This window comes from Agelaius tricolor, unplaced genomic scaffold (assembly GCF_023055355.1).
Source record: "Agelaius tricolor isolate 1412-34295 unplaced genomic scaffold, bAgeTri1.0.p SCAF_4, whole genome shotgun sequence".
Taxonomy (NCBI): domain Eukaryota; kingdom Metazoa; phylum Chordata; class Aves; order Passeriformes; family Icteridae; genus Agelaius; species Agelaius tricolor.
The window spans coordinates 21,453,630-21,469,378 of NW_027269264.1; the positions used below are offsets into that span (position 1 = coordinate 21,453,630).

The following is a 15,749-nucleotide window of genomic DNA, read 5'->3' on the forward strand; positions in this document are numbered from 1 at the left end:
TTTCTCCTCAATCTCTTTGCATTTCATCTCTAAGCTGTCCTCTACTCATCATCTCCCCAGTTCTCCATTTCACTTCATGTACACCACATACATGCATATTCCTTCATCCCATCACCTGCGTGTATACTCTTTTAGGAGGAGGGGAAATGAGATACAACAGGTACTTGTTTACAATTGCTTTCCTCATTTTTCACTTGCAATGGCCATGAGGCCTCAGATAATTTTCCTTTGTTCATAATATCAGTATTAATAATACCACCATAGTAGTCTGAATCATGTAAAGTTCTAAGCAAGGTAGTAACTCCTTTTCTCCCTCAATCATTACAACTGAGTTTACATTTTGCAATCAAAGAGTCTAATGCACCACTGCATTATTAAAAATTCCCCAGTTCAGATCTGAGCTAGCTTCATAAATCTTGTCCTAAATATGAGGCATCGTCTACTTGCTCGCTCCTACAGAAAGAGCTACATTCTTCTATGGTATCTTGCACTTTAGGATTGGACTCAGAAAACGTAATAGCAGACCAAAACAGACACCTAAGACCTAGACGTCAACTTTTATATGAATAAGAACAATGGAACTCTAAAAATGTCTAACACTATGCTCTGATAGGGTGATACAGACTCAAACCAATGCAATAAATAGTGGTCTTTTTTTTTTTTTTTACTGAAATACAAGAGAATGGTAACTTAAATATTTTAAGATCTTTGTAAAATCCTTTACATGAAATCACATTTATGGACCAGTTAATACAAACTCTTATTCTTTGACACACTTATAGCAATTTTCTCCTTCAAAGTAAGGTATTTAGAAGCATTAACAACTCTATCTTCCAAATGTTCATGTGATAAAGCAATATTACAGCCCCCATTAACAAGTGATGCACCTAAGACAGACAATTTATATGATTGGTCCACAACTACAGGGACTGGAATGTCAGTGTCAAACAATAAAAAAAGCTCCTTGTGTGTGGTTCAGATGAGCAATATCATCATTGCCTTTACATTGTCTACTCACTAAAACTACTGCAGATTTGAGCACATTCATTTTTCTCTACATCTGATCTTACAGTGCTGAGTCACATGAATTTATCCCTCTTTTACAGTCTGCTCATTGACTAAGTAATGGAATGTTCTAAAGATATTAAAGGATTGACACCCACAGAATTGGCATTGGGTAGGTACAACACAGCACAAAATCACTTCTATAGGTAAAAGTGGAAACTCAAAAAGTTCAGTATTTCAGTGACTTGCTGAAAGTCAAGCAGAAGACGTGTTCCCAACTACAAACTTGATCTTTTTAATGAATTTTCTGAAAAGGCAAAATTGTAGCCATTACTACTACAAGCTTGGTGCATACCAATTTGAATATTAGGTCATACTTGTCAAACTGCAGATCCTTGCTGAATATGCAAAGTTTTTCTTTTGTAATTGTTTTAGAATTAAAAGTCAAAGAAGTATTTCTATTTAACTGAATTTCACTATTCTCCTACTCTATAAGCAACAACCCAATTGCTTAAGCAAGACATGTGATGTATGAGTTAATAATAAACATAAAAACTCTCCCTTTTCCCAGATCAATACTTCAAACTACTCAGAGATACCTAAACACTCCAAAATCCTAATTCTTCAATCACTACTGTGAATGAAACAGGAGTTTTTTAAGTCCCTTGCAATCAGCCCCTCTCCAACAACAAGGTGAAGTTGTGGAAAATTAAAGCAGAAAAACCAGTGACCATTTGCTATATGCTTACAGACAAGTAAGACACTAAAGATCTTTCCTGGCAGCCCTTAAGTCACACATTCCAACACAGCCAAAGGAATATGCAAAATTCTCAGACAGAATGGTAAAGCATTCTACTTTCACCTGGCTTGTATTAAGTCATGTAAATATGTTTGTTTGGGTGAATGAGAGTTAAACTCAGTAATTATGTTATGTCATTGTGTCAAAAGGATGATTCTGCTTTGTAAGAAGACTCTTACCATGCTTTTGTACTGTGTTTCTCACTCAAACTGAAATATGGTAAGAGAACTGAGAAAGATGATGCAACTGAAATTGATTCCAAGCTGCCTTTCCCTGTACTGTCCTTTGGACCAAAGCTCAAAAAGTTACAAGAAGTTAGGAGCAAATAAAATATAGTGAACTGTGATGCACTGAGAAGAAGTATTCTGGAGCTATCAGTGTGCTTCTATTGAGTAACCAATGCTTTTATTTAAAAGGTTTTCAAGGATTTTCATGGCCTAACACATATATTACACAAATCATTTGAGAGAAAGAGCTATCAAGAAGCAGGAGAAAATACCCTGTTTGGATTTTAGAAGGCAAAATCCATGGATGTGTCCCTAATTTTTAATCAGCTTGATGAAAGAGAACAGCACTCTCATTGACAGTCCAAATTTGAAACTTACACTCAAAAACGTCAACAAGAAGCTATCAAGAACTTTAAGGAAAGGCAGTATTTTGGGGTGTTTATCCTAAAAGAGACACAGTTTTCTCCTCTAGATCAACCACACAATCTCATTACCTAATCACAGAAAGGTAAACTTCTGTACTCTGGTCAGCACAGACTTGCAAGGCTTTGAACAGGGGGAAGAATTCATAGTCAGGACGTATGTATAAACACAGGAGGTAGTTCAGAGAGTGCTTGAGGAAGGAGAAGCACCTTTCAAAGCATGTCATGAAAGCCCACAGACACAAGAAAATAGCAGGCATTGTCAGAATACAATGTGAATTTCAGACTCTTTTTTCCCTTATCTTTGCAGTCAGCTCAAGGCATTGACAGAAACTTCGCATGAACACATTAAAAAAATCCTTCTCACCCTACATGGAACAAGTACATACATGTTTCCCTGTACTTCTGTCAGTTTCTATCTGTTAACTTAAAAGACAGAAGACACTGGTTTGGGTAAGAGTGGCTTCTCTTTCCTTTCTGACTTTGGTAAAACCTACACAAACTCTATTTATCTCTATAAGTAAAGCTGCTGTGGTAATACTCTTTTCCATGACTATCCACCTCCAGATTCCCAGGAAGCAGGGAGTACTAGGGATTGTCTTGTCACTGGAACAGGAACAGTTGATATAATCAAAAATGTTTTCATCCTTTTAACTGAATAATGCTATTTTGAAGTTTATCCACTAATTTATTTTCCACCACTTTTCTTCATACTTCCCTTCATGCTTAATGGCACGATTAACATCTGCAAACTGTGTAGTGGACTGGTTATGCTGTGAACCATTTGGTTACTTCCATCATTATTCAACATGCAAAGTAGAATAAAACAGGATTAGAATTACTCTTCCACAAATCCTCTCAGAGAGTTCACAAATGCTCCTTTGTCCTCTCTACTCCAGTTCCCTTCTTAGTTTTCAGTTTCATAAGCTGGTTAGATGGAGTCAGAAATAAACACAAAACGGTAAGAGCTGTCTTGGCAGCCTCCAGTGAATTCCCACCATAAGCATTTTCACATCCCACAGCAAGCAAGCAAGAAAGCAAGCCAAGGTGTTTCGTAAGAGCAACCCACAAGTCTTAACAAATGCATTTAGGAAATTAAATGAAGCTTTCACCATTTATGCTACAACATCTTGCAAGGGTCTAAAAACCTCACCTCCAGATCCAAGCAACAAAAAGCAGCTTTTCATACAAAGCTGTTGTCACTAGGTCCTGTATAAGAAGGTGTTTAAAATATACACAAGCAGTGAAATAGAGAATCATATTTCACCAATTATTCTGATGAATTTTGCTATGGAAGTCTGAAGTCTAGCACAACATGAGAGCTTTTTGTACTAACTCTATTTTAAGACTCCTCTAGCACGGATCACAGATCTGTTCTGTACTAATACTGTTCCCAAAGTCAATCGTTAGAAACCGCTATCTCCTCTAGCTGTGAAAGACAGAATAAAAATAATTAAGGCAAGAATTAAAACAACTGGTTCATACAGTGCAATCCAACTTCAGTCAGAATACAGAACATCTTAAACAAAATGTTTCCGAATGCATTGTTTGTCCTCCTCACTTCTAAAAACTCTATTACTACAGTTTGGAAAGGTAACTGAGTAAAATGAACATACCCCAGGTTATTCTCTTACCTTAGATATAACAAATTAATAGAGAAAAGTAAGAAAATAGGGATAATTTATTGCTATACAACTCCTCAACAGACTTTGATGACACATTGATCAGTCCTGCCAAAGAACTGGAAGCTCCCAGAGGACCTGGTGCTCTCTAACACATAGACTGGAAGCTATTCTGCTCCATACAGTACTGGAAAGAAGACCTCAAGGTGAGCTCTGTGGCAGCCTCAGCACATGCAGTGCTTTCAGGTGTGGGCAGCTCTGACACAGCCACAGCTCAGACATGCCTGCCTGATCCACATCTCTCTCTGGGGACTCAGTAACTGTCAGTCCCACACTCCACCCGTGCTCAAGCTCTGCGAGTACAGAAGAACTCAGCAAAGACACAAGTCTAAGAAGTAGGCAGATGATGCCCATGTAAAAGATGGAATAAACTGACATTTAAAAGTAGGAGGCATAAAACAATGTCTACAGAAGCTGCAGATGTCTGCTCTGAACCAAAATGAGATGAAAATGTCATCCCTTACATAAAGATATTTCCTACAGGACATGCAGTTATGTCAGCTTACATATACTTTTTCTTTTCTGATTTTCAATGGAAGATTTTTCCAAATACATGGTTACATGAAAAATAGCATTGGTGACAGTTTGACTGCTGCAATTACTGAATGGTTACTTTGTTTTTCCCAAATTGCTTGCTGAAGAAGGATGTGTAGACATTTAATGACAGGATATCTGAGTGACCATATTGTGTTCTCAGAACGTAACAGAAAAAAGAAGCATAGCTTTTTGTGCATTTCTGCCTGATGTCAGGAAGTTACTTCTTATGAATACAGAAATCATCATTAATTTTTAAGAGGATTTTAAAATTTTGTTTTATAAATGTCTTCCATGGAAAAGCAGATATTTAGCTCCTTCCCATTTCCCTACTGAGACTGTTTATTATATAGCACTCTTCGCACATGAAGTTTGGATTAATTTTGCTGTGACTGAATTAAATCACAAATGCCTCTGAATTCTCAGGTAGCTGACTTACCCTTTTATTCACAAATTCCAAGATACACATTTAAATATACTGGCCAATAATGATGGGAAAAATATCTTCTCATCACGCTCAGCTTGTTTTCCTCATGTTCAAATACACCAAGTTATTTATTTTCATATTTCAGTTCTCAACATATACTTACACTTCAGGCTTTTCAGAGCAGGCAATATTTTCTTATTAGTCTGGGCATTATGTATTTATTTATATCTAATGTCAAGTTTAAGATATTGTTTTCATACAAACTCAATAATACAGATAATGATGAGGGGGGAGAGTGTTTCTGGGACTTTGGACTATGGATAGATCCAGATGGTGAATCTCAGGTGTGAATGCATGTTTTGGAGAAGTTTGAGGTCCACTTAAGGGACAGATGACAGTCACTCCTTTCTCATGAAAGACTCAAGAGTTATTTGTAACTCACAGTGACATTTCAACATTAAAAATAAAATAAGCAATATGTATGAGGCCTTTTTGTAATTTCATATACTTCATTTCCATGAAATCATATTCTTATTAAAATATGATCCACATGGATAATTTTGCAACAAAGAACTACTCAGGTCAAACTTACCGATTAGGCAAGAACACTATTTTTGTGAGAAGAGCTGTATCTGAAGATACCAAGAAAACAAGTAGCTTCCTGGTAGGTAACTTAAACACTACAACACAAAATAGAACTTTGTGCATTCTCCCTCAGGGTAGGGTTTATTTCCTAGTTTCTTTAATAATGTTGGTTGAAATATTTAATGCATATTTTGAAAAACCTAACAAATATTCAGCTTTAGAGAGCTAACATCAAACAATTCTCACTGGTTCTCTCAATCAGCTTCCACCTACTTCAGCTCTCTAAATGCAATTCAGAAAGCCGCGAACAAAAAATTTAGGCTGAACTGTTCAGTCACAGACTAGCGTTCTGCCAAAACTCTGCAGCTCAATCCTGCTGACTTCATGTTGCTATTCAGGATATTTTACAATGACTGTTCTTTTCTAATGCTACTCCAAACAGCAGAGACATATTGGAAGGAGGTGAGAGACAAGATTACAATCCCAGCAGTTGATCTGCACCGACTAGGTTTCTGTTCTGCTCAAATCACATTTGTTCCAGGAAATCTACTCTAAACAGAATACAGGAACACAAAACATAGAGTAGATATCTCTGAAAGGAGCATTTACCAAGAGCATGTAAGCATTATCAAAATATACATCAAAGTGGTACTGCGTCATAAGCACAGTTTAGAAGAAGGACATGGGATTAACAGGAGTCTACCCAAAGATTACTTACCATGTTCTCCACAGACCCTCATCTATATATCTTAAGAAAGAAATGCTCATCTCCTTTAGCACACAGCAAAGCATCTTCTAGGTCTCTCAGCAAGACAGCAAGTTGATTTTTAAATTTTTTTAAATTCTTTCTCTTTTTCTTTTTAAATACAAATTCACCCACATCATCAGACACAGACTGATGATACTAGTAAAAGAATATAGTAACGGAGTTGTTGCAGGTTACACATACCTCCATTGTGTTACACATACCTCCATCTGGCTGTAAAATAAATAAATGAATAAATGAAGGGCTGAGATTTCCCCCTCCCATAGGGACATGGGTACTTGTGACTCTCTCCAGATGCTGCTTCCCAAGAAGCACATGAAAATGCATCTCTCAGAAAGCATCACTATGACAGGATCCACTGCAAATGCACCTTCTGCTGTTGTCATTGGTTCCCCATCACCTTAAGGGAACAGTGTAGTACTGTTTAAACTACCTCTTACATACAAATAGATTCTCATCAATCAAACTTGAGCTTTAACTTGAGAATAAATTTCATTTCTTATCTTCTTCCTACCTACACTAACTTGGGAAATATTTTACTCCAGGAATTGCCTAGGGGATTTTGCTGCAGCAGGCAAAGAAATGGTATTTATCCTAAGAAGAAAACAGAAGTAAAAGTGTTTGATCCAAAATCCTACACTGTCTGCATCTACCTCTTCCTTTACTTACCTGATGAATAATCAAAATATTAAATGTGGTGGCATTTAATGTAGCTATTTTGACTGTTCCTGGTTCAGCAGATGACAGTCTCAGCTCATACAACCCACAACAATTCTGGAAAGTGTAAAACCAACCCTGCTTACCTTTCATACCAAACTTAGAATGTCTTCCAAACTTCAGAATAATGAGGGTTATTACTAAGCCCGTGCACACCAGTGCTGCAATTCCCACCACAACGTACACCTAAAAAAAGAGAGGACACAAACAGACCTGTTTGTTTTGGTTTTGTGTCTTCAAAGACATCCAGCATACAGTCATATTAATCCAGTTATGAAAAGAGATTAATTTCAACTGGGAAACATTTGCACTGAGATCAAGAGTACAGAAAACAGACACTTGTTGAAGTTTCTTCTATTCTGCAGAGAACACAGATTCGGACAGTTATGAGAACTTTTTTAACATCCTACACATTCAAGGCAGGTGGGAGGGAGGGCACATCACCCTTTTCCCTTCCAGCAGAGTGGCGTGTTACAAGAAAATAAATAAGAGCAGCACATAGGAAAAAAGAACTTATTGTGGGGATGTTTCAATACTCATATAAATTACCTGGAGTGGCTGTGAAGGCTCCATCACTGGAAGAACCAAAACCAGAGAGGACACAACCATAAAGAACCATATTGGCCCTGCTTTATTAAGAGCAGCTTGGATCAGAGCTTGGGGAGCTTCCACAGGTCCCACCTTTACCACCTTGCCATTCAATGACTCTGCTATCAGATGAGACACAACTGTCTTGGATCCTCCCAATCTTTAGCACATTGTCCCAACTACCTGCTTCCTGGCTCCTGAATGCACACTCTCCTCTGCTTGCTGTTTTACAGAGTCACTGATGGAGGGAGGCTGCAATGTCAACCAGGCTGGTAACCCACTATCAGTTTCCAACATTTCAGTTCAGGACAGCATGAGAGGCAAGGCAGCAAATTAGGAAGCCTATCAGTACAGCCACTTGTACTAAAATCTATCATAAGCCATTTAAGCAAAAACTTACATGAAATCATGCCTTAAAACAACACATTTTGAAAATTCATTGCAGCATATCATCTTTCTAACATGGAGGTGACTCCAGGATGTAAATTCAACCAGCAATCTCCAAAAAATCTTGGAGATCTTTGTTTTGTAAATGAAGATTTGTTCTCCTTGACTAAAAATTAGATGCAAATTCTTAGGCTAAAAAAATGAAAGTTTCATTTTTCAGAAAAGCAAGGCACAAAACAGCAGTTTTACTTGAACTGAAAAGTGATTCAGTCATTTAAAAAAATTGGGGGAAGGACAAGAGTGGGGAGCACTGATTTTATTTTTCATCCTTTTTTTCCTGAGTTTTGATCACAACACAGTAATAGCTATAGTTTTCTTATAGGCCAGAGTCTTATTATAGTGTCTGCAATTTTGTAAGTTGTGTAGCCAAAAAGTCCACAAATATCACAGATCAGGAAACAACGCGTATACTTACAGTGATGCTATCTTCATTCTCTTTGTTGGAAACATCCGTTGAAGTGATTTGATTACTGTTATTTGTGGCATCTCCAAGATCATTAGGTGTGGTTTCATACTCTTAAGAAAGGAAAAGGTGTTGCTTTTATAACTTCATAACATTGATGGGGAAATGGTTTTTCTATATTTTTTCTGCTCTGTAAGATGGTAAGGCCACTATCAGCTTTAGGAATTTAAGCTCTTTAGACACAACTCATAATTGCTAAAGAAGCCAAAATGTTTTGGAAGGAATCACTGTGGCATGTAATAGAACAAATGTGCTGAGACTGACAAACATGAAAAAAAAAAAAAAGCAATCTACATCATAATGTCTATCCCTACTGGAAACACTAGAGTTAAATGAGAACTTCATCCATAGAGCTATTTTTATGTGCTTCTAACTTCCCATTAAAAATGAAAGACTGCCCTCTACGCTGAACTTCACCAGCCTTGTATTCAGTCAAATATAGGACAGTCTTAGAAAATAGCTTGAGCACTTTTGTTTTGCTGAAAAGAACTTGGCAGATGGGTTTCAAGCTATCTTACTAATATAAAATGTGAAATAGCTGTTTTCATTTGTTTGATAAATAACTAAAAAAATATTATATGCAGAGAGGTTACAGTTTAACATTGCTATCATACTATTAAACCTTTAAAACTTAAAGTGCCTTACATGGTATGAAGAAATTTGATTGATTGATCAAAATAATTGCACTGACATGGCTGCAGGGACAAAATCAGAACTATTCCATGCAAAAATTGATCATGGTTCAATTATTTATAAGAATTTCAAAATAAAACACAGCTATTCAAAATAAAACACAGAGTCCGTGATCTCCTGAAAAAATTATTCAAATGAGAGAAAAAAATAGTAAAATGTTATATATATGAAGTTAAGATAAACATGCATTAAAATAAAATTTTAAAATGCATTTATTTAATTATTACATCTGGGAACACATATAACATTTTAATTTCATGACTGTAATGTATGCAGATGAAAGAAACAAAGGGCAAGAACTGCACCTATTATAAAATACACCTCCACCATTGTAATTTGCGTTTGCAATTAAATAGGTGTTTCTTTACATGTTTTTTTTTTTTTTTAAATCAGTGCCATAAGCCTACAGATGAAATCTTAAATGTGAATTTGAAAAGGTCTTGCTAACTACAGTGGCACGAGCATTTCTGAGCATAGAGCTCCAGCTGAGCAAGAACAGGGAGGGCTTGCACCTAAGCACTATTCTCCTTTAGCTCCTAAGGCCAATTTGGAGAGCTCAGCTGGCAGTGTTAGTAAGAACTTGCACTGGGCTTTTGATCTTCAGGCATGCAAGGACACATTTGCTTTCTGCAAAGCACTTGCAGGCTGCAGTGGTTTTTTTTGGTACAGGAAGCTGTCAGCTACCTCTGGCACCAGTGCTACAGTCAGGATGTCTAAACAACTCACATAGTCTATTTTGGCTCTAAACTATGCATGCCAAAGGACAGGACTCTTTCAAGACAAAATACGTATTAAATACACAGAACTTTCAAGAGAAAAAAATTAATTCCCTGATCTTTTACCACTTGAATTCTCCAACTTTGCACTGCATCTCTGTGTGTGTAGCTTACCATGCAGCAAGGTTAGAGCACCAGCAACAGGAGAATGAACAGCATCCCTTGCTCATCCAGGTAGCACAATATCTGCCTGAATGGCTCACCTGCACAAGCAGCCTGGACTTTCGGACAAGGCTCTGTGCTGACCATCTGTCACTGTGAGTACATCCTTTGCTAGAGAAGAGGAGGAGACTTCTAATTCATTATCTGCAGGCAAAGCCTGCTTTATAACAAGTACTTCAGTCTAAAAAATTTGGGCTTCCTTCACAACTAGCTTAGAAAATTTTCACAAAGATGGTTTTGGCCAACCATCTATTTATTATTGTTTTATAAGACTAACACATAAAACAAATATTTAGAGCCTTTGCTACTCTGACTTTGTAAAAAAAACTTTGGAGAAGGAATTTTTTGCTCCCAATTTTGCTTGTAAATAACAGCTGATGCTATTTGTAGTTCTGTTTATGCTCAAGCCTGCTGCAAACTACTGGAAATCACACCCTAATGAGAACTATAGGTCTGGTCTGTGAATCCTCTGGGTGCCTTCTATATTAAAATGGGCAAGAGCTAAGGTAGGCTACATTGGTATACTGCTGGTATGCTGACATTGCTTGCTGTCTAACTGTGAATCATTTGCATTTGAGGTATTGCCAGATCTTCAAAGCCTCTTGAAATGGGTGAATCCGGCAAGGAAAACACACGTGACAGCTATCCAGCACTAGCCAGACGATTTGAGTTGAATAAATTCTTGTTCATTTCACTATGAAATTCTGACATAGACACTGAGCATTCCTACAGACAGGATAACGCCTTTTGACTCATGCTACATAAGGCTCATATTGCTCTAGGGCCAGGTTCTCTGGTGCTCTGTACCTCATACAGCCAGCAGTGACTAATAACAGCTGCGGTGATTTGCAGTTAATGCTGGCCAGTATTTTACAGCCATCTCACAAACAAGGTGTACAGCAGCTGGGATAGACACAACAGCACAGTCACATCAGCACCAGGAGATCACTCTGCACAGTCATTCTGGGGTTTGGCAGATATGGGGCAGGTTGTCTCCCTCATGGTCACAACCATATTAGAAGAGGCATCATGGCATGAAAATAAGAACTCAGAGCCAAAGGAGCTGGCTTTGCACTCAATGTCCTGCTCAGACCCATGTGAGTCAGTTTATTTCTCTCAGTTAATTTCCAGATGGTGTCAGGACAGCATTCTTGCTTTGTCTTTTCCAAGAGATGCTGCAGAGGTGAGCTAGAGGCACAAGTGACTGCTCCACGCTTGCAGCAAGCAGTGCCCCATGCAGGCAGGACTCCCCTCAGCAAACTCAAAGACATGCAGCCTGATGTCACCTCATCAGATCTTCTGATTTCTGCTGTGTGTTCAAAATACTTAACAAAAATATTTGGAAATCACCTCACACACAAGGACAGCAGTTTCAAACAGCAGAAAAAACACCCAGAAATAAAGAGGAAGGCCACCTTCACCAGGACTAGGTCTTGCAGGCTGTGATCTGCTAGCAAAACTTAAAGCACACACACCTCAGGAGAAACCCAGCCAAGTCAGTCAAATCACAGGACTTACATGGCTAAAGCCATACACAGGCATCAGGACCTTGATAAAAAGTTCAGAATCAAAATCTTCATGCATACAGCTTATATAATACAACACATGAAGAAACTGTGCAAACCATCACCACTTTCCCATCCCCAACCCTCCCTTCTCCTTCTCCTCAAAAAAAAAAAAGATTTTGGAAAGAGAGGGAGGGGAAGGTATCCTTTGGAGTTTCTAAGCATTTGAAGTCAAATTGATGCTTCAATTGCACATTTGCTAAAGTTTAATGATGTGGAATGGAATCAAAGCAATAACATTTAGATCAGCTTTAGGTAACCTGAGTCATGGGCTATTTCATCCAAATAAAAAGTACTCCAAAGAGGATCCAGCTTCAAGCTGTTTGTCTAAGATGAACTTTTCTACTCACCAGAAGTACACCAGAAATATTTTTGAAAACTAGACAGTTGCTTTTCATTCTGCAGCTTCTATTTCAGTGCACACTGGCTTTCACTTGGTACATTTTGCCTAACTAAAAAACTAATGTGAACACTGTGTCATCAAAATCTCCTGGCACACACTCAGCTACCACTGAATTGATGGTCTGCTTATGCAAGAGAGATTAAGGGAAGGTACAAATGAGCGGACAGAGCAAAATAAATTGCCTACAGGAAAACTTACTTGCGCCAACTTCATTTCTAAGTGGGATTTAGGGGTACATTTTTGGAGGCAAAACAAGTATGGAATCATCCCTGAAAAAATAAATTAGGTTGTATAAAGAGAAATCACAAACTCTCTTTCCTCCAAGAAATGCCTCCAAAAGGTTCACAAAATCTCATGTCTGTGAACTACATCACACAGCAGTCATCCTACAGGATCAACCCATTTGTAACAGTGGATTTATGCTTCTCCTAATGTGAATCAAAAGCAGCATAGAAGTAAAACATCATATTGTCATCACATATGCTAAATATAAGGCTGGAGAACCAAAACCACAAAGTACCTCTTAGAGCTGTATCATTCTATGTGACATTTCAATTTAATGAGCCTATCATTTGAACTTTTAATGTTTCAGTTCCTTCATTTCTATTATTAAAATAAAAGAAAATCAAATATATACCATAAACATCTGGATCCAAAATTGGGCCATTACCTGTACATGGAAAAGAGAAAAAAAAAAAAAAGAAAGAAAAGCTTTGTTAATAAATTGCAAATTCTGGAAGAATAAAAATTTCTTTATGAGTAGTTTTAAGATTTGACTTTATTTGCCATAAAGATCATAAGTATCTACATAAATGCAAATCATCATCAATAACTGCAGTCTGTTAATTACATTTACAACCATCTTAGAGTTATTCCAAAGGTTAATATTTTGCTTCATGCCATATGTGCACACAGCACTAATTCTGGCAGGGGCAAGTGTTATTTCACAACTGGGCAAAATACTACTTCTACTTTCCACTATTAATACATATATATATACATATATACATATATACATATACATATATATATATACATATATACATATACATATATATATATAAAATATGTATATATATAAAATATGTATATATCTAAAATATGTATATATATATAAAATATGTATATATATATAAAATATGTATATATGGAATGTGTGCAACAATAACTATTCCTGCTGAAAAATCAAAGATAAAACTTTCCCTGAATTCAAGTGGAAGCAGATTTCACAGAGTTTTAACAATCACTGATTTGTACCTGATTTAAAAAATTATGCTATTGTATCATTGTGTTAGCAAACCATTTTAAGCTGTGAGCTGGCAAGATAAAGGCTACTAGAAATGGCCTAAGCAGCACCATTTGATTCACTCTGTAAAAGGATGCTTCCAAGAAGCCAGATGTGCAGCTGACACACAGACAGAACTTTTACTGAAAGAGTTAGATGTCTTAGAAACCAGACTTTACACTAGCAAATGGATACCTGACTAGTCTACACTTCTCTAAATTTTACTGGTTCCTCTTTGCAGTTTTTTCTAATTATTTACTGCATGTGTGTAAGGTTTAGCACATAAGTGAGTAAAATTCACAGAACAGCCATAGAAATCAGTGAATTGTTATTAAAGTTTTGCAAGACACCTGTGTTGTGTTTGAACATACCCATTCACTCTGATCTATAATGTACCTCTAGCATAGTTTATGTAGTAGGCTTATAGTTATCTCTTCCATATTTTTTCTCTCTACTTTTGCAGGCTTGGAAATAAAATTAACAAATAATTAAAATCTCTAAGGTTTAATACAACTTCAATAAACCCAATTCTGTTTTTTACTGCTATATAGTAAAGCCACAGGAGTAGCATTGCACAGGCACAATGCCACAGTGAAGTAAATACAGAACACCATTGTTAACAGCACAAGAACCTGCTGAAAATACCAGTTGCTACCTATTTGTAGAATGGAAACAGAAAATTAGGCTTATTTTTAAATGCACTTGAAGATATCCCAGTATCTAGGGATATATGTCAATAGATCCCATGAGAACTGTCATGTCAATTGGCAGAAATAAATAACCAGTGAAGAAAGCCTGACTATCTATCCTCAAGTAATCTGACCAGAGATTTTTGTCCACAAAAGTTCATGGATTCAGTTTTCCAGTGTAGAATATCCAGCAGCAGAAAAACAGTATTTCTAACTCACCTTCTGTAATCTGAAGTGGAACAAAAACCCCAAGCAATCAAAAAACTCTTAGTCCTTTATTTATGAGTTAAATGTCAACATTTTTGTTTCTATTCACTGGAATTAGGATAAATTAAGGTTAGTTAACTCCTTAACTCCCTTAACTCCTCCCAGACATATAAAATATGAAGTCATCAATTCCATTGGAATATCTTTTATCTAGTTAACACTTCAAATAAAGCTAGAAAAATCAAGATGGTGGACAAACCCCAAATTTCTGTTGAGTATTACTTTTTCTATTTAGCACATAGAAACATACCAACTTAATCATCAGTTGGTTATTTTAACATTAAACTTCACCACAGTCCTTTTGCACATTTACACACAATTATTTTCAAGGCCAAGAACAGAATGACACCTTTGTTTTGGCACCCATTAGAAGAGGTTGTTGAGTAAATGAGCTATCAAAAGCTTTGTCCTATTCACTCATCTTTCCAAACTACATCAACTACACTTGGACTGTTTGCTTCTTTCTTTATAAATTTGGCATTTCCAAAATAAAGCAGAAGCAAGAGACTCAATCCAAAAACATACTTCTGTGAAAAACATTTTATGCTGCACAAGCAATATGCTACTTCTAAGGCATATTTAGCATATTCTTTTGCTTTGACCAGATATATGTGACTTGGACTTATTCAGCTGAATTTTAATGTAGAGCGTTAGTAGAGGAATAAACTTAATTAAAAATATCTATTATTGGTAAAAATGTCTCCCACATTCACTAGCCATTTTAGATCATGTTCTATGAAAACAGCCTCCAGAATAAACCGTGACCATTTTGTGCTTACTGTTCACAGCACTTAGTCTCAAATAATCAAGTCACTCTCAGCAAGAATTGGAAACCAAGAACTTTTGCAGACTAAATATAGTTAAAAACTCAGCCAGTAAAACATGAAATTAATTCTTCCACATCTTCACACTTAAAACAAATTCTTAATTTGCAACATTAACTTGGTTATCATTAGCACAACCAAAATCCCACTATGGTACATGGTTTCCTCTCTTTCATGCCTGCAACCTCAAATCAGTGAAAATAGTCCTTCAAGAAGCATGCTGAAAGTTAGGACCATCTTAGAACAAATTACATCATCATCGTGTTTGATCCAACTCTGGAAGTGGACTATTACACTATTGATGTAGAACATGCTTCAGACATATACATTTACTTTGGGTAGGCAAGAAGATTATAGGTTAGGGAATTTTTAAATTTTCTTTTTTTTTTTTCTTTATCTTCAGAGAATTTGCTCAAGTGATGC

At 36.7% G+C, this 15,749-nt stretch overlaps 1 protein-coding gene across 2 annotated transcripts in view; it reads right to left on the reverse strand.

Moving 5' to 3' along the window:
- NTRK2 (neurotrophic receptor tyrosine kinase 2) overlaps positions 1-15,749 on the reverse strand; it is a 196,243-nt gene that overhangs the window by 131,746 nt on the left and 48,748 nt on the right. For both annotated transcript variants that reach the window (XM_071424841.1, XM_071424840.1), the window contains exons 9-11: positions 12,899-12,931; positions 8,615-8,715; positions 7,251-7,350 (exon numbers count right to left, since the gene is read on the reverse strand). In XM_071424841.1, coding sequence (XP_071280942.1) covers positions 7,251-7,350; positions 8,615-8,715; positions 12,899-12,931 — 234 coding nt within the window. The remainder of the gene's footprint in view (positions 1-7,250; positions 7,351-8,614; positions 8,716-12,898; positions 12,932-15,749) is intronic.